The sequence below is a fragment of the Monodon monoceros genome, unplaced genomic scaffold, assembly GCF_005190385.1.
Source record: "Monodon monoceros isolate NGI ecotype Baffin Bay Population unplaced genomic scaffold, NGI_Narwhal_1 Super_Scaffold_20, whole genome shotgun sequence".
NCBI classification, from domain to species: domain Eukaryota; kingdom Metazoa; phylum Chordata; class Mammalia; order Artiodactyla; family Monodontidae; genus Monodon; species Monodon monoceros.
The window spans coordinates 29189201-29210596 of NW_021703777.1; the positions used below are offsets into that span (position 1 = coordinate 29189201).

At 35.7% G+C, this 21396-nt stretch overlaps 1 protein-coding gene across 6 annotated transcripts in view; it reads right to left on the reverse strand.

Moving 5' to 3' along the window:
- Positions 1 to 21396, reverse strand: part of LRBA (LPS responsive beige-like anchor protein) — a 747970-nt gene that overhangs the window by 9815 nt on the left and 716759 nt on the right. For all 6 annotated transcript variants that reach the window (XM_029235039.1, XM_029235041.1, XM_029235037.1 and 3 more), the window contains 2 exons: positions 17850 to 18017; positions 2453 to 2554 (listed from right to left, as the gene is read on the reverse strand). In XM_029235039.1, coding sequence (XP_029090872.1) covers positions 2453 to 2554; positions 17850 to 18017 — 270 coding nt within the window. The remainder of the gene's footprint in view (positions 1 to 2452; positions 2555 to 17849; positions 18018 to 21396) is intronic.

Below are 21396 nucleotides of genomic sequence, written 5' to 3' on the forward strand. Positions count from 1 at the left end.
CTTCTCCTTGGCAAACAAGTCTGCCCCCCTGCTGTCCCCGAAACCAAGCAGCTTGCATCCACCACTCCCCACTCTCCGGGCTGACCTCCAGGCTGAGATGCTTGAGGAGGATGGAGAAACTGCATCTTTACTGAGTGCCTGCTACATGAAAAGCAAAAGAGGAGCAGGTAACCAAAACTGCTTGTGTGATGAGTAAGTTCTCAGAAATGTCTGAGTCGGACAAATGGGGTAATTAGACTATATGCCCTGCTCCTCTCCGGGCCAAATTTCTCGTGGCTACATGGAATCATCACGTGTTCCCCACATGACCATTAAAATGTGTCTCTCGGCTTTTTCTTGACCACTCAGGGAGTCGATAGGTTTTTAGTGTTCGCGACATAAATACATAAGGCAGTCTTTGCTCTGCACAGTTCCAGCATGCATGAATTTCAGTTGTCACTCTAAATGACCCCAGTTCCTCAATGCCACAGTTCAGATTTCAGTTATCACAGGAACTGCATAAGGTACACACTTCATGGTCAGCTTGTCAGTCCACAAATCACTATAAATAACAGGTGTGCATCATGATGGATGACCAACCCCCATCACTTCTTTCGAAGTCTGTTAGTGAATGGTCACTGCACGTCTGTGACTCAGCTCATGCACAGACAGCAAACTCTGTAGTTGTGTTGCCTCCTTGTCTCCCAGGGATGGAACTGTATGACGTTTTACAAAAATGGATAATCAAAAGAGGGTAGTGGCCAACAAAGATGGATCTGAAGTAAGGAAATGAGAAGTGACAAAGCTGAAAGTAAAACTGGAAGCCAGCATAAACGGAGTTATAGAAGATAGAGCTGACCGTGGGAGTGCTGACATCGCTACAGATGCAGCCAGAGGAAGTGAGTGAAGGTGATCTTACTGACATAAGTTCTGTAAAACTTATGGAAAGTGCTGTAACAAACATGAAGATGTCCCAGAAGTGATGTCAGCAAAAATCTCCACATTAGAGGAAACCTAGGAGATATTTCATGACACTGAAAGCACAGAAGATGAAATGTTGGAAGCTGATCCAAACTTAGGAAGGAGTTTGACAACTGGTCAAGGCACAGAGACGATTCTCACTCCTTAAGTTACACGGAGAGAAAGGGGCGAGCACTTTCCAAGTACTCTTGATGTATTTTTTCACAAAGAACTAAAATACTTTCATTCTTAATGTCTCTAATGTTTTAAATTAGTGTACTAAATGTGAGTTTTACTATTTTTTTCATGTCCATACATATGTGTATGTATGCATATATGTATAAAAGTGAACAAGACAATTTTTACTGTTTTGATAAAAATTTGTAAAGGCCATGGAACAATCATAAAATTTCCCATTATTTTTCATAATATTTCCCATTGAAATAATTGATTTTTAATATCTTTGCATGGTTTCATCTTGCATGGTCATTTTTATGGTGCTGTACCACCGTGCAAAGTGAGGACAGCCTGTAATATGATAGGTTCATTTACATGTCCAATTTGGATCACGTACAATCCGGGAACTCATGTTAGCTCAGGATAAATGAAATCATTGGGTATAAGGGGAAAAAATCCAGTAGTTATATAATTCTTGCTATCATTGTTACTATTTCATTGTTTTGACCAACTAAATTTTTAAACACCAACATTTGACTCATTAATAAGTCTCGTTAGCTATACAAAGTATCACAGTTCAAGACACAGATAAGGTGACTCAAAAACTCTACGCTTCTCCCTCAGATAAGCCTAGGAGATATGTGATTACAGTACTTTTTTGTGTTCAGAGCTCAGTTCAGGGCAGAGAGACAGAGAGATGAATAGACTATTACAGCTGAATAAGCAATGAATTGGAAACAGCTCTGCTCCTGGTCAGATCCTGATTTGTTGTGTGCGCTCTTAGAAAGCTTGCTGAATATCTTTGGCCTAAATATGTGACGATGCTATGGGATAGACCTCCAGGCCAACCAGCTGAAGAATCTTTCCACCCCATTCTCAATGCCATCCTGGCCCCTGCCTAGTTCAGAGATTTGGAAAGTCAAACAGACTGGGTCAGGAGTTTCCGTTCAGGTGTGAGGTGGAACCCAGCCCAGTCAGAGTCCAGAAGGATAAACAAATACACCGAGACTGTCCTTGTTCTCGCCTCACTCTTCAGAGCAATGCTGTGAAACAGGACTTCCTGCAGTGATGGAAATGTTCCCTTTCTGGGCCGTCCAATACGGTAGCCACTAGTTGTAGGTGCATACTGAGCCCCTGCAATGTGGCTAGTGCCACCAGGGAACTGAATTTTACATTTTATTTCGTTTCAGTTAATGTGAACAGTCCCATGGAGCTAACAGTCACTGTCGCAGATAGCACAGCTTTAGAGAAAAAGACACCAAATTCACCTTTGGTAATTTGTTATTAGAAGACACCAAAAAAATGCATCCATTTTTTGAAGGCCCCACAGATTTACCTTTAGAACCGCTTAACACGAGGCCGAGCTCAGCGCAGACGGCAGCACAAGTGATCTCAGAGTCATGGCCTGTCAGGACGGCCCGAGGAGTGGTAGTGTCACCTTAAGGAAAAAAAGATTAAACGAACAAATCAATTCACGTTCGCGCAGGGGATGACCTCCCTCGACTCAGATTAAATCATCATATCATTTGTTCCTGATTCCCATAATGCTTAAATCTTTAATTTATAGTTTGGGAATTTGTCCCCAAATCGTATTTTAGGAGTAGATACAAACTTATCTGCGATAGCTTGAGGAACACATGGTGCTGAATTTCTAAGCCTTACGTGATTATCAAGCAACAATAGTTTAAAACAGAACAAAAATAAGACAAAATCTGTATTACAAACTGCCTCAGATTGTCTTTCCCAAGCTTATGTGTCATCCTAATATAAAATCTTACAGAGTATATTTCTCCCTGGTTCATTCAAAGGACAGAGGGGGAGTAAAACTATTAATATTAAATTAATTCTGATAGTGACTGAACACTAGGGGAGGAGGATGAAGGTGGGACAGAAAAGGACTATTCAAATAATGGAAGATGTTTCAAAACGTCTTCACAGGTAGAAGATGTCATCCTGTACCTCAGTCCCAAACTAAAAGGAAAACTGTGGTTGGCTGTGGAGGCACCCCACGAGGGGCCGACGCAACGGGCTCCATCTGGGCCGCGCTTCGGGCCAAGCCACAGGAGAAACTGAATTCCTTATTTAGCCTGGAGAATACTGTTTTAAGGCAAACGAGTCCTCTACTTTTATCGTCTCTGGGGACAAGGACACAGAACGCCTTCATGGAGTGGGCTAATGAGCAGGGCTCTGTCGGCACCCTGAGATTTCCTTGATTACGACTGCTTTTATTTATTTATTTATTATTATTTTTTTTTTTTGCGGTACGCGGGCCTCTCACTGTTGTGGCCTCTCCCGTTGCGGAGCACAGGCTCCGGACGCGCAGGCTCAGCGGCCATGGCTCACGGGCCCAGCCGCTCCGCGGCATGTGGGATCTTCCTGGACCGGGACACGAACCCATGTCTCCTGCATCGGCAGACGGACTCTCAACCACTGTGCCACCAGGGAAGCCCAGGACTGCTTTTAGAGTAAGATTGACAAATGGCACTGTGTGATCCACAGGGGCAACTGTGCCCAGAAAACAGGTCACTACTACCAGCTGTGGAACTCTGTGGGAAAGAAGAACTTGTCATCCTAACCCCATACCCTTGGCTATCCTTGGAACAGTCACCTACCCTGAGGAGAGAGATCTGGCAGATCAGGGAAAATGCAGCAGAAACCTACTGTCCTTGAAAAGGCAAATGCTGCTGGTCACAAAAATTAACTAGCAGTTTTTATGATGGTCAATGTGTTCTTTGAAATGTCATGCAAATTTCTGTACATGCCTATGTTTTCCTGGGGGGTGGGGAGGGGAAGAAGGAAAGTAGGGTTTATTGAATGCGCAGACCAGGAGAGGGCCTCTACTGTGAAGACAGGGCCTGGTTTCTGTGCTTCTGGCCCCGCTGCCTCCAGAGCCTGCAGTTACTTCATGTCTGGTCGTCTCACGTAATTATTACAATGCTTTATTGGAGTGCGTGATGCACAGCAGTGTCCCCACAGTGTCCTTCCTCACCCTTGGTGACTCTAGGTACTTCTGAGTGAGACGTGGGTGAAAAGGCATCATATCAAACTATGTTCCACGTTGGCCGTGCTATGTGCAGTGAGAGTCAGAAATTGGCTTGCATGCTTGGTGACCAAGGGAGACCTCAAATGGCATAGTAAAAGGCCAGGGGACAAGTAGAACCAGGGGCTTGGTTTCATTTGATTCACTTTTAAAACTTCTTTGGGGAGAGAAGCTCACCTTAATACAAAGTTTACTTGATATTTTCCAAACCAGAAAGCATTTGTTACAATAGCAGCTATTTTTTTCCCTTAAAAAGCATACAAACTTGGTAAATTTGTTAAGAAGCAAATATTACAAACCTATCTGAACTACTTAACTTTCTGCTGGAGATAAGTCTTGCCACAAAAAATAGAAATATTTTTAAAAGTTACCAATACTTCAGCCCCGATTCATGGTCCCCCATCCCCCATCCCAAGATGCTCTATATTCCATGAAAATACCATACAATGTTATTTTTGAAATGTCTAATTATACCTGTTGGCAACTTTTTAAAAATCAAGAATTAAAATCATTAAGATCTAAGGAATATATTTTCAGTGTGATTGTTCCTTTTTTGTTTTCATAAGGTACCATTTTATGGGGAACAAGATTTGTGTTTTAACTTGAATTGTCTTGGAATTCCTCAGTGGAAAATGAGGGTCTGAAGGAAAACTGATGACAACTGAAAGCAATCTAAGTGTAAGCCAAAGTAAACGAAGGACAGATGGATAGTGGGGACACAGAGGACGTTGTCACTTAAGCATGCCAATGCTAATTTTTTGTTTTCTAGATCTAAGAATATTTTCTCAGGGACATGGGGAGGAAGTGAGAAGATTGCTGTCAACTGGATTTCTTTCTTTAATGTAAAACAGTTGAAATACTGAGAATTTTCTATGACTATAAAGTTAGAGTTTAGGAAGCCTCACAATTTACCCTATAAAGTGAATTAAGATATCAGCGTTCTTTTTTGTAAACTCATAATTAAGATTTTTATAAGTATGCTTTACTTACAAAATAATATTTTCCAGTAATCTACACTGTACCAATCATTTGCCCCTCCACAAGTCAGAAGACACATGTACATGCTGTGTAACTTCAAAACTGAAAAGAGATTTGCCTTTTCCTAGGGCCTGATCTCTAAATAAAGGCCTGTTCAATGCTAGGACTCTGGCTTCAAAGTTTGGCAAAATGTTTTCTAAACCAGGAAGCAGGTTAGACAGTTCAGGAAATATGGGGGGAAAAAAGGAGAAAGCAGAAAGGAAAGGGAAGGGAAGGAAAGGAAAGAGAAAAAAACAAATTGAAAGCATAAGGGTAAACTTGTGATCATTGGGTTCTACTGGTTTCACAAACACTCACTAGATTTCTAGTAAAAAAGACTCTGCTACTGAACTTTCATCCCCTTTAGGAAACGCACATTAATGGCCTCTAAAAATCCACATACAACAATATGAGGAGAGATATCATTTCCTCTAAGAAAAGCCATTTCCAGTCTTGTTTAAAGACTAAAGTTTGTATTCCCTTTATTATATGCAGTGCAGCTTGGGTGTTCTTTACATTTTCTCATTAAAAAATCTGTTCAAAATAAATACTTGGATTTTTATAAGTTTCAATAAACCAAATGTTTTATGTATTAAAAGTTCACTACAGAAAACAGAATTCTATGATATGGGAATTAAATCCAACAGGTCCAAACTAATAAGTTCAACAGATATTTTGGGAACCCCTTTGGAATGAAATTATGAAGGGTAGAAGGGTTGATGGGAGGCGGAACACAGGCTTCATATGTGGCTCACAGAATCTATTTCTCCATAGTTACATCCTTATACATCATCCTGCAACACAGCAATAACATCCCACATACCAATAACGATATACATACGTGTCCGTGTATATTTGTTTGCAAAGCCTAGAAACAAAATCTGGGAACCATATAACATTCTGACTGCAGCACCCATCTAAATCTGCCCCTCCCAACTACCTGTCAACCCACAGAGTTAATACCTAGGGGGGAAATCAGCTCAAATAAGACAATACTGGCCATGTATTACTTTTTCAAAGACCCCAAAGCTATGGCCATCTCTCACTGAAGTCTCTAAACTGAGTAAGGAGCAGGGGAAAAAGTCTTCTGAAAAATATCAGGTTAGTTCTTTGATAAAAATTTGCAGTAGTTAATGGATACAAAAAGTCTTTACTTTTGCTTTCTGAACTAGTAGGATCTACCAAAAGCTGGATCATAAAGCAGAACACATTCCCTTAAGAACCTTTTAAAGTCTTACTGCTTGAAAAATCGTCATGGCTTTCAATAAAGCTGAAGAGAAAAATTTATCTTGCTTCTAGTTTAAGGGACTACACTTCAAACTCTTCTTAAAGAAAAATAAAAAGAGAAAGAGGATAGACTTCTTGGACTGCTTTGAAAAGCTTGAGCAATTACTTCAAAGGAAAGGGTGTCTTTGTCCGGAGAGCAGGTTTATGACTACTGATGCAAATCCTAACCAAAGGCTGAAAAGGATACTCAGTGCATCTTTATGGATGGCCTTAAAGGAAGATGAACAAGTCAAAGGAGGTTAAAGACAGTCCAAATCCTGCCACGAATACCAGGACACACCGGTTTTTACAGATGTGCTTTTCTCAGTACGTAATACCAAATATCAGTTACTAACTTACAGGCACCACTGTAACAACCCAACTTGCATTTAAGCAGCACAAGATCTCCGTAATACCCGCTTAGCATTTATATTGGACTTATGTTTTAAAATATTACGTGAAATGTTTTACACCATTAGGCAGAATAACAAATGCTGCTATTAAATGTGTTTCTTTGGTGGCCTCATAACACTAAGTGTATTTCTCCATCAAATGAACTATATGACCTGAAAGAAGAGAAGGAGGAAACAGTAATTTCTCTAGTATCTGTTCATAAATATCCAATGAGAAAAATATTTCAAAAGCTCTGTCTCCATTAAGGCAAAGGGGATTAAAAGCTAGGTAAAAATAGACCTGACACGTATTTCTGGCAAACTCTGAGTTACATTTTTAAAAATGAATAAAGTTCTTGGTATTTTTGGCACCATCTCCTCAGTCTTAATGAAAATTAAATTATTTTAAAAAGGCACTGCAAAGTTCTCATTAGCAGTTTAAATATGTTGTTATTAGCAGAGAGAGAATCCCCTTCATTCATTTACCTTTTTCATATCATCTATCATGAAATGAAGGGCAGTTCAGCACTTCCCTAGTCTTAGTTTTCTAGAAATAAAATTAGCTCTTCCAATTAATACTTAGTTTAGATGACTCTTCGGACAGAAGTTAGTATTTCCCATTTGTCTACTCATTCATTCCTTCACTCCTTCACTAAATAACATTTACTGGGTATGTATTATGTGCAATGCACTGTGGAAACAAGGAGGGGAATAAAATATGACCTTGTATTTATAAATGGTTTGATTTTAAATTGTCATTGGGTCAGGTTTTGTTGACCTTACTATAAGCCTGCTAATTATAATTATAAATACCTATTATTGGAAAGGTCAAAAAGATGTACTGAAGTCCAAACTATTTATTACAACTTAATTTTTATATAAAATGAATATTTACCATCAATTAATGAAGTTCTAAAATAAAAACAACCAATATAATTTTCCAGGTTAGTAAAATCTAATACCATCTGATCTCTTAGAGACATAAAAAACAAAATCATTTCAATAGAGTACTCATTTTGAAAGAAAACGTAAGTTTGTTTAAGGACCTAAATATATAATTAAGTTATTAAGTATATATAGATTTAAGAAAATCTAGGTGTTATACATGCCAGCCATTTCCTAAAGCTGGATACTTTTGTTTTGCACATGCCTTCTGTTCCACTTTAATTACATTTGATTACTGTAAACATTCATCAACAAAAAAATTCACATGAAAATTGAATACTAAAGTTTCTTACGTGGCTCACACCATAATGGTAAATCGAGAGAGGAAATGGCTTTTCTGAAGCGGAAATGAGGTTAGTTGTTAAATGTCTTAAATCTTTCCACTAACTTCCTAATTTTTCAATGGGAATTATAACACTACATTTTAATTATACAAAGAGAAATTATTTGAGTTTGTTCTATTTAGTCCATCTCTACCAACTCTTCCCTCTCCTCTCCTTTCATTATGGCCTTTTTGGTGGAAAAATGTTGATTTGGTTAAACATATACACTACAGAAAACAAGCCATAGCTGCATTTAGGATGTGACAACCAACAGTAAAATTTGGTAGCTTCCTTTTGTAAATACTGTTAGAATTAGTAATGCAAGACAATACAATATTGGTACAAAAAACAATAATACTAAGTTCTTGATTTATAACCTTTCTCCTCTTCTATGATATATATATTAATATATCTCATATAAACTTATATATATAAACTTAAACATATATACATAAATTTATGACAATGGAATCATCTTCTAAGACTACATTGGAAAATGGGTTTGTGTGAGTATATACCAACAATTGTATACTTAAAGTATAACCCTAACGTGTAATATTTAAAAAGTACAAAATCCTATCATGACATATACTGTCTTAAGAACTCAGTACTAACAAAATTATCTCTATATTGTCCTTTGCAGATCCTAAGATGGCTTTAGTGACAAGGTTGTATCAAATTCTCTACAGATGACGATCCAATGAAATCAAATTAAAAATGCTGTACAGTTTAGTGGTTAAGAATGGTGTCTCTGGGGGCTTCCCTGGTGGCACAGTGGTTGAGAGTCCGCCTGCCGATGCAGGGGACACGGGTTCATGCCGCAGTCCGGGAAGATTCCACATGCCGCGGAGCGGCTGGACCCGTGAGCCATGGCTGCTGAGCCTGCGCGTCCGGAGCCTGTGCTCCGCAACGGGAGAGGCCACAACAGTGAGAGGCCCGCGTACCGCAAAAAAAAAAAAAGAATGGTGTCTCTGGCCTAGAGTGCTTGGGTTTGAATCCCGGCTACAGCATTGCTAGCTATGGCACCTCCCTTGGGCAAGTTCTCATAGTTCTAGTAAGATCTAGGAACTTCAAAACCCAGGGCAGAAAGTAGAGACATACTAATACTCTCTCTGTGCCTCATCTATAAAACAAGGATAATACCAGGACTACAATGAGGATTAATGAGTTACTACGTGAAGTGTTTAGGATGGTGCCTGGTGTGTAGTGAGCGCTCAATAAGTATCATCTAGTAGTACAAGCAGTAGCAGTATTTTCACGCTCTGTTGCAGACCTTCTCTCCAGCAAAAGTATAATATCTGATCCTGTGCCACATAAATGCCAATTAGAGATGGTTCTCATTACTATTGTTTCCAGTCAGGGAGAAAATATACCTTCATTTCTAGAAATTATACCTTGATTTCTCCCATTCCTCCTTTTCTTAGACTTTCCAACCTTCCCTGACAATCCATTTAATTCTGATACAACTAGGGCATGAAGCCTAGAGCAGGAAGGGAAGGTACATTACAATAATTAGGTATTTTCCTCCCAAATAAAATATCTTTATTGTCTCTTATTATCAAAATAATATAGGCTCATTATAAAACATTCATATAATTTAGTAAATTATGAAGAAGAAAATGAAAAACTGCCTCTAAATTCCACTACCTAAAAACAACCATTGCTAACATTTACTGGTTATTGTTCCAGATTTTTTTCTATACGTAAATATACATAGTAATATTAAGTAAATATATGTATATAGTAAATCATACATACATACAAGGTATACACACACAGACACTTAAAATATATCATATTATACATGTAGTTTGGTGATCTTTTACACTTAACAATACAGAGAGCATATTCTTCCATGTCAGTATCATAATGCATAATACGTTAATGGCTGTACAGTCTTTCATTGTGTGGACATATCAAACTTTACTTAACTAAGGTACTTCTTTTATCCTACTTTCTTGAGACTTTTTCACTTGCCAATTCCCCACAGACGGGCTTATTTTTGGCTCTAATTCACTGATAGCTCCTGTAGCTGTATATGAGTGTCTAGTAAACATAAACATTATAAAACTCTGCCTCCAAAAAAGAATGCAGATACTTAGAAAAGTTGTTGAAAGGAAATCTTGTTCGTATTTTTTGAAAAGTACTATTACCATTCTTATGAATATGAAAATATATGAAAAATGAAAACATAACTATTTTTATCTGTCTATCCTAAATACCCAAGCCACATGAAATTCTTTGTAATTTGTCCTCAACATTTTTAAGGTTCCTTTGTTAAAGATACATAAGTAAGCCACTAGTGAAAAGTATAGAGGGTTTTCACATCTTTAGCTTCTAATTAGAAACATCCTGGATTTGACACCAAAAGCAAAGGCAACAAAAGTAAAAAATAAACAAGTGGGATTACATCAAGCTAAAAAGCTTCTGCACAGCAAAGGAAACCAGCAACTAAATGAAAAGGCAACCTATGGAATGGGAGAAAATATTTACAGATCATATCCCTGATAAGGGATTAATATCCAAAACACATAAAAATTCATATAACTCAATATCAAAAGAACAATCTAATTTAAAAATGGGCAGAGGCTCTGAACAGACGTTTTTTACAACGAAGACATATGGATGGCTAACAAGTACAGGAAAAGGTACTCAACATCACTTATCACCAGGGAAATGCTTACCACAATGAGATACATCTCATACCTGCTAGAATGGCTTTTATCAAAAGGACAAGAAATACCAAGTGTTGATAAGAAAGTGGAGAAAAGGGAACCCCTGTGCACTGGGAATGTAAATTGGTGCAAACACTACAGAAAACAGTATGGAGGTGCTTCAAAAAATTAAAAATATAACTACCATATGATCCAGTAACTCCACTTCTAGGTATTTATCTGAGGGAAATGAAGACACTAATTCAAGAAGATATTTGCACCTCCATGTTCACTGCAACATTATTCACAAATGTGAATGGACATTATTCACAATGGACATGGAAACAACCTAAGTGTCCACTGATAGATGAATGGATAAACAAAATGCTACACACACACACGATGGAATATTATTCATCCACAAAAAAAGAAGGAAATCCTGCCATTTGTGACAACATGGATAGACCTTAAGGGCATTATGCTACGTGAAATAAGTCAGACAGAGAAAGACAAATACTCTATGATCTCACTTACGTGTAGAATTAAAAAAAAAAAAAAACCCACCAAACTCATAGATACAGAGAACAGAATGCCAGAGGTAGGGAGTGGGCGAAATGGGCAAAGGTGGTCAAAAGGTACAAACTCCCACTTGTGAATAAGTCCTGGAGATGTAATGTACAGCATGGTGATTATAGTTAATAATACTGTATTGTATATTTGAAAGTTGCTGAGAGAGTAGATCCTAAAAGTTCTCAGCATTGGAAAAAAGTGTGTAACTATGTGTGATGATCGTTTTGTAATATATACAAATATCAAATCATGATGTTGTACCCCTGAAACTCATATAACGTTATGTGTCAATTATATCTCAATTAAAAAAAAAGAAAAGAAACATCCTGACCCTGCTCACTCTAAGGAAATAAAGCAATCTCTCAGTTGTAGAAAGTTACAAGCTATGAGAAGAAAAGCTAAAAAGCTCAACGGTCATGAAGACCTCAGCTAGAAGAGGCAGAAAGAATTCTAAGGATTTTTTTTTCCTACCTAAAAACACTTCAAATCCAAAATATGAAGTCTGACCAAACCTCTTTGAATGTGAAAAAAGTTACTTTTGAAAACAGGGCAACTGTAAAAGAAATCATCAGAGGAATTTAATACTTAGTTTCATATAAAAATGGGTCTCTTTTCATGAATTCTCAGGACTATCTAAAGTACAACACGAGGTACACATGCACAAAGTTGTCATATAATTTCTCTAAAGAAGCAAACTCTTTGGAAGGTGGTAAAGTCGGTCTAACATGCTGTTCCAGGAGGTCTTCATTAAACGAATCCTTAGTAGTTCTACAGTAATCTCCCTCTCACTTTCTCTCTCACATGCAACATTCTAAAAGCAGAAGGCTCCCGATTTTAGGCTTAAAAAAGGAAGGTGGGTGAGGAAGCAGCTTGTAATTTCAGAGTATATTCAGTCTCAATTAAATGAAAGAAGACACATTTACCATTTTCTTCGAGAGACTATACTTAGTTGACTAGAGAGAATTTGTACCTTCTAACTAATGGTTAATTCCAGCCATTGTTTGAAATTAAATTTCCTATCTGAGCATAAAGTATTAGACAATTTTCTTTGATGTTGCACTATTAAAGCCTACATATGAAGATACTCAGTTCCAATTTGAGGGCATAAATCATCAGTTCTTCTGTTCCCATATTTATATGGTCAGAGCCTACGGGCTGAATGGTATAGTCATTTTTTTCTGCAACTAAACAAGGTAAATAAATGTGCCATATTGGCACATCACCCCACCACTCTGCATATGGTGCACATTAAGGTTGTATTCATTTGCCATATGAATATAATTCCTTTTACCACATCTACTATTAGTTACAAGCAGTAAATACAGAGTTGTTTTGCTGAAACGGGAGGGCCTGCGTTACATCATGGAGCACTAAACATCCTGGACCTTCTGGAGAATTTCATAGACATAGTTTTAATGTCACCTGAAGTTGAACACTGCCAACATATTGCTTCAAACACTGCTTGATGAATTCTTCAAGGAAAAAAGAAAAATACAGGGCAATCTTAGTGTTAGTGCAATAGTGCAAACCAAAAGTAGGGCCACGAGGAAAGTTCTTGATGAGATACATATAAGAACTCATGTTCTTGACAAAGAATCAGATGGAGTCATATCCCAGATATAAAAAAGCTATGTTTCAAATGTTGCTTTCATATTCAGAATCTAGTGAACATAAGGAAACTAAAGTTAAAATATCATCTAAACAAGTTTCTCCAACTGTAGCTTACTGAAGACCTGCGATTAATAAGAGCTTATTTCATGACAAACTGTGATGCTTTGTTTCATTAGGTATATATTGTGTCTACTTTTTCCTTAAACAAAATATTTATTATAACATTCCAAATCCAGATTAGTGCAGGGCAAAATCAGAAAGTTATTTCTTTTACAAACTCATATGGTTCAACACAGATGTACACATCTTGACACTTGTGAACCATAAATAATACATCACAGGCAATTAAAAACAAAGTACACCTGTTTTGACAAGTACTGATTTTCAATTTTACCAACATTAAGTCCCCAAATGCATCCAGCAGATGGTGCTCTAGGACGCCTACTTACAGGGAGTCATACTGCTTGTGTTACATCCACCTATATTTCTGGCAAGACAAAGAATAAGGATTTATCGGTAGCTTAGTAAAGCGTATTAGGCTTTACGATGAACATAATTCCTAAATATGTGCACAAAAATATACATATGCATAAGCACATGTGCACAGAGGCTACCAGTAAATAAGTCACACCTGGACATACTGTGATACCACTTTTCTTATAGACTTGATGAGTAGGTTATGTATATCAGTGGTATTTATGGTCATATGGCAAGATCATTCTAAATTCATTAAAAAAAATTTAGAATGCCTTAAAGTTAGAATTCATTTTTAATTATAGCAGGAATGTCTCATTAGGGTGATACTAGTAAAATTAACAACAGTAGGATTTACGGTAATGACTTAAGTGATTGATGAGAGTATAACAAAATGAAGTTTTAGACAGAGAAAAAGCAGGGCAGCTATGGCATACAGTACTTTAAAAAACAGCTCTGTGGTCTGTTTGTGCTAGCCTTATGGTTAATAAAACCTTCCTTCTAATTGACGGTGCTGAAATATTCTTAAAGAACAGAATCTGGTTATGAAAAAAACTTTTTTTTTTTCAGTAGACGCCATTCCCATAAAGGAGAAAGCTGACATAGATTAGCATGTCTGATTGCAAAGAGGAAAAAAAAATGCCACCTTTCAATCAAATCAAAAACAGAAAGCGAGAATGGAAAACTACTTTACTGAACTACTACACAGCATCTATGCAACACCTCATAGTCAGCGACCATTTTCTTCTAAAGCTAATCAACTGTGGCTTTAAAAAAATTACTCAGATACCTAAAAAAGCTTAATAAGCATTTACTTTTAGGTGCTTAATAAGTATTTGATTTTAAGTTTATGATCTATTAATACAATATGAAAATAGTGGATAAATAACTCTTTTGTAAATTTTCACCTTGATTATAAGATCATTTTAAAGTTTAAAGTTTTTAAATGTCAATTGAATGCATCAGGGAACACTTCCTTCAAAATTTGGAAATGTACAGTCTGGAGAGAAAAATGAGTATTCCAAGAAAAGCATTTTGGTGGACAAGATTCAGTTCTAAAACACACAGAATATTAAGGCAAAGAGAGAGATGCTTCCATGTAGAAAACGTCTTTCTTTGAAATGTTCTTGGTTAATTTTATTTAAAAAATCTACAACTAAATGGAATCCTATCTTAATTTTTCTCCTCATTAAGAAAACTGCATCCCACAGGAGATAACTATCACAAGACAATAGAGTCAAAAGTGAAACACTATCTGTCATATAGGAAAATAAGGCTTTTGCTACATAATCTAGGCAGATTTCATAAAACATGTGCATCCTTTTAAAAGCCTCAAGTTATCCTATATATAGGTTTTATCCAGTTTGAATTAGCCTGATTTTATCTGAACAATGTGCTTATTAACAGTGGATAACATGATTTTTAAAAAAATAGTACTAAAGCTAACAACTTTACTTACAGCATTAATATTAGATTTGGAGAAAATGGCATAGGCTTATGACACTAGCAAGTAAAATTACTAGCTTATTCTCATTATTTTTAAAATTAAAAAAGCTAAATACTTGAATGAGACCTATAAAATGCAGGAAAAGCAATAGCCTAGTTTTTAAAAAATTTACCCATTTTCCTTCCAAGCAAGAAGAAAGTCTAAATTCAAAAATTTAAGTTGAGGCATTGTGTGCATTTAGAGACCACACTGCCGTTATGTATATAAAAGCCTGACTATTTCTTAAAAGTCAATTATATTTCATCCAAGAGATACAACACAGAAATAAGCATAACCTAAAATTCCTCATCTGAAAAGCTGTGACTTCAGCGGCTGCGTCACGGAGCCATCAATGAGCCACAGGCTTATAAAATCCGAACCAGCTCTCATGAATGTTTAAAACAGTTCACACGCGGTAAAAATGTCTTTGTTTTTGTTTGTCATTTTCGTTTGAAAAGCTTAGACTGGCTTGTTCATTTTTCTATTCTAATGTGTGGAAATTCTCATTATATGTAAAAGTGCCTATTTGTCTTTTTCCCAGATTCATCCTTCAAAGCTAAAGCAAAATTAAATTGGGACATCAGACGTTATAAAAGGGCCAAAAAGGCTGAGGTTCACTTTGAGAAAGGTAATTTAATTTAGTCAAGATGCATTATAATTTTCTAAAATTTTTATTAGATGTCCTGTTACGTTCTTTCTTTTTTTTTTCCCTTTTCATTACCAGCATTACTGTTATTGTCCACCATACTGCAGACAATGAGGGTATAGATGAAGTGCTTCATGAAAAAAAGAACGTTATAATATATACTCTAATGCCAGCAAGATGGTGTGTGTGGTGATTTATTTGTTCTAAGCATTCTGTGCTTCTGATAACACCTTAAGTCAGTTACTATTATTGCTTTCATTTCATAGACAAGACAGCACAGCAAAGCTTAGAACTTAGCTTTGTTTCACTCTAAACTCCACAATTTGGTCAGTCCTACTTGATTCATTTCTTAAAATGTCATACATGTAAAAACCATCTCTAGGGTGATTTACAAGGTATTTAAACATATATATATATATATATATATATTTCTCCCTTCTGGAAAAGCTGAATATTTCTAGTTTTATAATATACTTAAATTTTTGAAATGTAACAACAATTACATACAAGTGTAGCTAGGTTTAGAGAAGTAGCCTTTAGCTACTTCTCAACATACCCATTGGTAATGACATATAGAACATGGTTAGGTCAAAGAAGTAAAAAAAACAAAAAACAAAAAAATATCCTTTTTTCATTTAGATTGCTATACGTGCATGAAACATCTCACACGATTTTAAAACAAAAGAAAGCTCTTCCTAAATATTTTCACGTAAATAACAAAATGGTATACTTATTACCTATGTCAAATCTAGGTTTGTCTGAGATAACTTAGTGAATCTCAATAACTGAATTTATAGAAACAGAAAAAAAAGAAATTGAAAGTAGTCACTCATCCTAAAAGGCCAGAAAGGAGCAGAATATAAGACTCCATAATGAAAAGAACACGAAGTATTTCTCAAAAGAATGTGAAAAAAAAACCCCTGAAATTTACATATTTAAAATTATTGTAATTACATATAAAATGGGATGTTGTGTAAATATGAGAGATACACACTACTTCCCCATATAGATACACATAATAAAGTTTGATCTGACTATAAAGACTGTATTACCCATAGCATCACAGCCTTAAAGTTACTTTTCATATTCTATTAGTACAGGGAATTACCCCTGTCCTGATTAAAATAAGAAATACATATTAGGTTCATAAAATAAAAACTTTGATTCACCACCACACCAAACAAAATACATACAAAGCAGACACAACGTTGCTAAAAATACTTTGCATATACCTCTTTTAAAACTGTACTGGCTCTTGAGTAAATTTTTTTAGAAGGTTTCACTTTCATACAAATAATATACATTTAATAAGCATAACTTTAAGAAGTCAATTCAAAATATGATGGACTTAAACATATTCAGACTGTTTTATAATTTGGGACTGAGGGACAGAAGTAAGTACCACAGTATTCAGGTAAAGTCATCAGGAACAACATGATCCTTCCTTAACCAAATACATTGCAACTTGCTTTAAATTAAGAAACTAAATATTTAAGGGCAGTTAAAATGCTCTACCTTATGAAGTAAAAATCTAAAGCTATTCTTGCAGGAACTCTTCAGTGTTGTCATAATCATTTTAATTAAATTCTCATTTTTCATGTGGTCCCTTTAATTGTTTTTTCCTACTTCTTAATGTGTTTTTCTAAAGCCATTTCTTTTCTGCAGCTGTGTGTGACTGGTTTTAATGGTAGCTGCTTCCTTTTTTGCCTTCTGTGAATTACAATTTTAAATGGTTACACATTTTTTGTTTTACTGCCTTCAGCATAGTTTCATAAAGATGTTTAAGGCTGTTGGTGAACATTTTAATTTCCCATCTGAAAAACCAAGAGCCAATGTGAATATTCCGTATTGGCCTTTTATGACCTGTTTTATCTTTTGATACGTAAATGAAAGCATATTTTTTCTAAAGACTGGTTTGTTTCCATGAAATTACAATGTTTTTGCTCTTTTAAAACATGAATTCAATAAACAAGATAATGTGTGATTGCTCTTTTATGTTACATCTTATTGTTTGTGAATGAAACACCTCTATTTTATTTGGTGATGGCCATTATCAGTGAAGAACTAGTATTTTCAGATCATAAGAATAACCGATAACATGAAAACTGAGATTTCATGCTTGAATTTGAATTATCAATGGTCACAAAATGTTAATAACAAGGCTATCCAGACCTTTCTTAAATTATAACTAAGAAATTAAAACTACTTGATACTTCAGTTTCACTTTCACCATGATGAAATAGGTAACCTCACTGCAAAATGTTATACATCACTTGTAAAAGTTTACTTATAAAATAAATTGTACTTACTGCCTGGATTATCGCCAATCCCACTGCTTCTTCCATTCCAGTACCAGAGCAGAAGGGTTGCATCACGTGACCCTGAGAGAATGTAGCAATTTCCCCCAATATATGACTCCGAACGAGTGAGGCAAGTGACGACATCCCAATGGCCAAACACCACTTGGATCAATTTTCCTGAAATACAAAACAATTTTCTTTAAAACTGCTATTTAAAAAATTGAAAAAATTTCCAGTGATCATTTCACTTAAGAAGATAATGAAGTTGTATTAATCTGATTCTGATAATTCCGATCTTATAATAAAATTTGACCTGGTCCAACCTAAAAGTTTTCTTTGAATAGTTAACAACAACCACAAAATCAATTGAAGAGTGATAGTCACATTTAAGACATATGTTAAAACTATTTCAACTAATAATGTTATTATACATAGCTCCTATAAATTACAAATGAATCATGTCTACTGATTAAAGCAGGCCCAGGAAAACCCTTATTTGGAACCATTTCAACAACTTAAGTTACTCTGTATGATTCAAAACAAAGCAAAACTTAGTTGCCTTTCTGTAGATACTCTATCATTCAAACTTCACTAATACAAACCCATCTCTGAATTAGTAAAGCCTATTTATTTCTTCTTCTATTCTTCAGTGATCTATACAAGGACAGTATTAGCCACTTTGGACAGCTTCTGTTTTTTTTTTAACATCTTTATTGGAATATAATTGCTTTACAATGGTGTGTTAGTTTCTGCTGTATAACAAAGTGAGTCAGCTATACATATACACATATCCCCATATCCCCTCCCTCTTGCGCCTCCCTCCCACCCTCCCTATCCCACCCCTCTAGGTGGTCACAAATCACCGAGCTGATCTCCCCGTGCGATGCGGCTGCTTCCCACTAGCTATTTTATACATTTGGTAGTGTATATATGTCCATGCCACTCTCTCACTTTGTCCCAGCTTACCCTTCCCCAGCTTCTTCAAATCAGGCTTACATGAACTAAATTTTGATAAAAGAACTAACATATTGTCACCACAATCTGAGCCAGGTCATTCTTTCTTTGTTTTAATTGCCTGAAGGATGAAAGTTCCTGGGGAGGCGGGAGGATGATGAAATTAAGATTATGACGGTTTAACAGTAATGATTAGGCGTAGGGTGAGGACGGGGGTATCCGGTAAACTTACTGTGTATCTAGGATGTTAAACACAGGATGAACTGTTCATATAATAGTGTGAGAAAAAAACCGTTTAGATTTGTTTTGCTTAATCAGATACGGTGTTTATAATTCTCACAAACTTGTTTAAAGAATTAAATATCTATAGCAGCCCTTCCACTCTCTCCCTATAGTTTCTAGCTAACGTTTCTCTTTGAAATGTCTAGAGAATCTACAAATGAATGTCATAGAATGTCTACCCTTAATATTCAGCATGAGTGTTTCTTCTTTTTCAAATAAGCGTTTCAGTGGGGTCATAAAAAATACAATTCAGATGTTCAAGATAAAAGCCATTAAGCTGGAAAAAAATAAGTATGCCTAAAAAGTTTATATGTTTAACTTGGAACACATCATAACCTATTCTAAAGCTTAAGGTCTCAATTAAGTATTGGTATCTACATGTATCTACATGTATAAACTTTTCAAGATAACAATACATAGAACTAAAAGTATTTCCGCTAAATTTTTTAAATTATTGGTTTTAATAAACCCAAAGCTTATTATAAAGTCTGCACATTTACAAGTAAAATACTGAGATGTACTTTATCCAAATCAGATGGAAAGTCAAATACAGTGTTTTCTCTTGTACACAGTCTACTAAGAGTAACTTAAGATTAGACTCATATCAATCTCAAATTGCAAAATTAATAAAGGACATTTTTTTTCTCCTATGGATAAAGACTTTAGTCAAAGCAGGTATTTTAACTGCTAAATGTTAAAAATGTTCACTTCTGAATTTCTTCAACCTTTTAAATTAACACCAAAACATTCATTTTAAAAATTAGCTTTTATCAATAAAGGATATGGTAAGAAGAAGTCAAGACTTTCTAGAATAAAAAAATGGAAAAGAAGAAAGCAAATTAAATATTAAAAATCTAATAATTTTTGCATCATTTACAATTTATATGAAGGACAAAGTAGAGAGGTTTAGGGGTAAATTGGGTGGGGTTAGATTAGAGGCAGGCCTTACTAAGGATGAGACAAAAGTTAGGGAGCTGAATGCACTCTCATTCGAAAACTGAAGGTTAAATCAGTGAGTTTTAACTACTGAAAAAACTGAACACCCCATAATGTGATTATGTTTTTGACTTCTGTATGTACAGTGACTTCTGCCTCAGCCTATACTAAATGCTGAGAGCATGTCAACTACAGGAGTGATTTAAATGGGTTATTTAGAGTAGGCCTATTTAAGATGTGATACCCATCAATTCAGTGGGTTGTAGAAGTGAGGATGAGTAAAGCAACTACAATTAGGTACTTGAGGTCATGGCATACAGGAAACCCAAATGCTCCACGTACGCCAGGAGGCTTGCAAAGGAGCAGCTATTTGCTTGGAAGATCGAGATGAGGGAGTGACATTTAAGTATTTACATCTAAAGAGTTTCATATTTTAATACAAATTAACTTCATTCTCTATAATTTATCCTTTGGGCTCAACTTTGGAAAACATTATTTTTTTCAGTTTGCTTTTTCCTCTTCTGGCAGCCTTCCTTAGCAATATTTGTTATTGCTATGAGGTTGAGGTTCACTCCTCCTAAATAAATCACAGCATATAAATACCTGCTGCTCTTTTTGGTAAATTATTTTCTGATAATCTCATAAGTGTTCCTCAACCTTTATTTTTTGTTTCGTTTAATACCAGTCCACCTCTCCACACACTAATATCAAATATTACCACAAGCACTAGAATATCTTCTTTTTGACAGAACAAATTTTCTAGTTAATGTTTTATTTGACAGCTGTGCTACAAGTAAAAAAAATTCAAGCTCAGGACTCTGCACCATTGAATCTAAAATGTGGCCTGAAAATAATTCCCACTGCCGAGGGAAGGTTTTATTGTTGCCTCTGCTGTTCTGGTTGTGTCCCGAAAACATGATTTATGTTTAAAGAATTTCCTGTTACAACCGTGTTTCTCTCTACCCCCGCTTCCCTGCCCCGCCAAATCTAATAAGAGAAGGACTTTTTTTTTTGGCTTATGTGCCAAAATATAATTGAATTCAACACTTGTGATAGCTATGCCATTATATATTATTGATCATACAATTTTTCCCTGTGTCTCCGCCAAACTTAGGAGAAAATATTTAATATTCCTATTATCATAAAAACACAGACACGTATAAAATTTAAATAATTTAAAATAAAACTAGCATCAGAGTTTGTATACAAGATACTAAGAAAGATATTAGAACTATCATTTGAGATTTTTTTCACAACTTTCCTGGCAAGTATAAATATTTTTAGTGTACGTGGTAAGTCAGTCCCACTGAAATGAAGTTTAAAATGAGGCTACTTCTTAGAAAATGTTTTATACATACACACGCATATGCATGTTTTAAAAAGT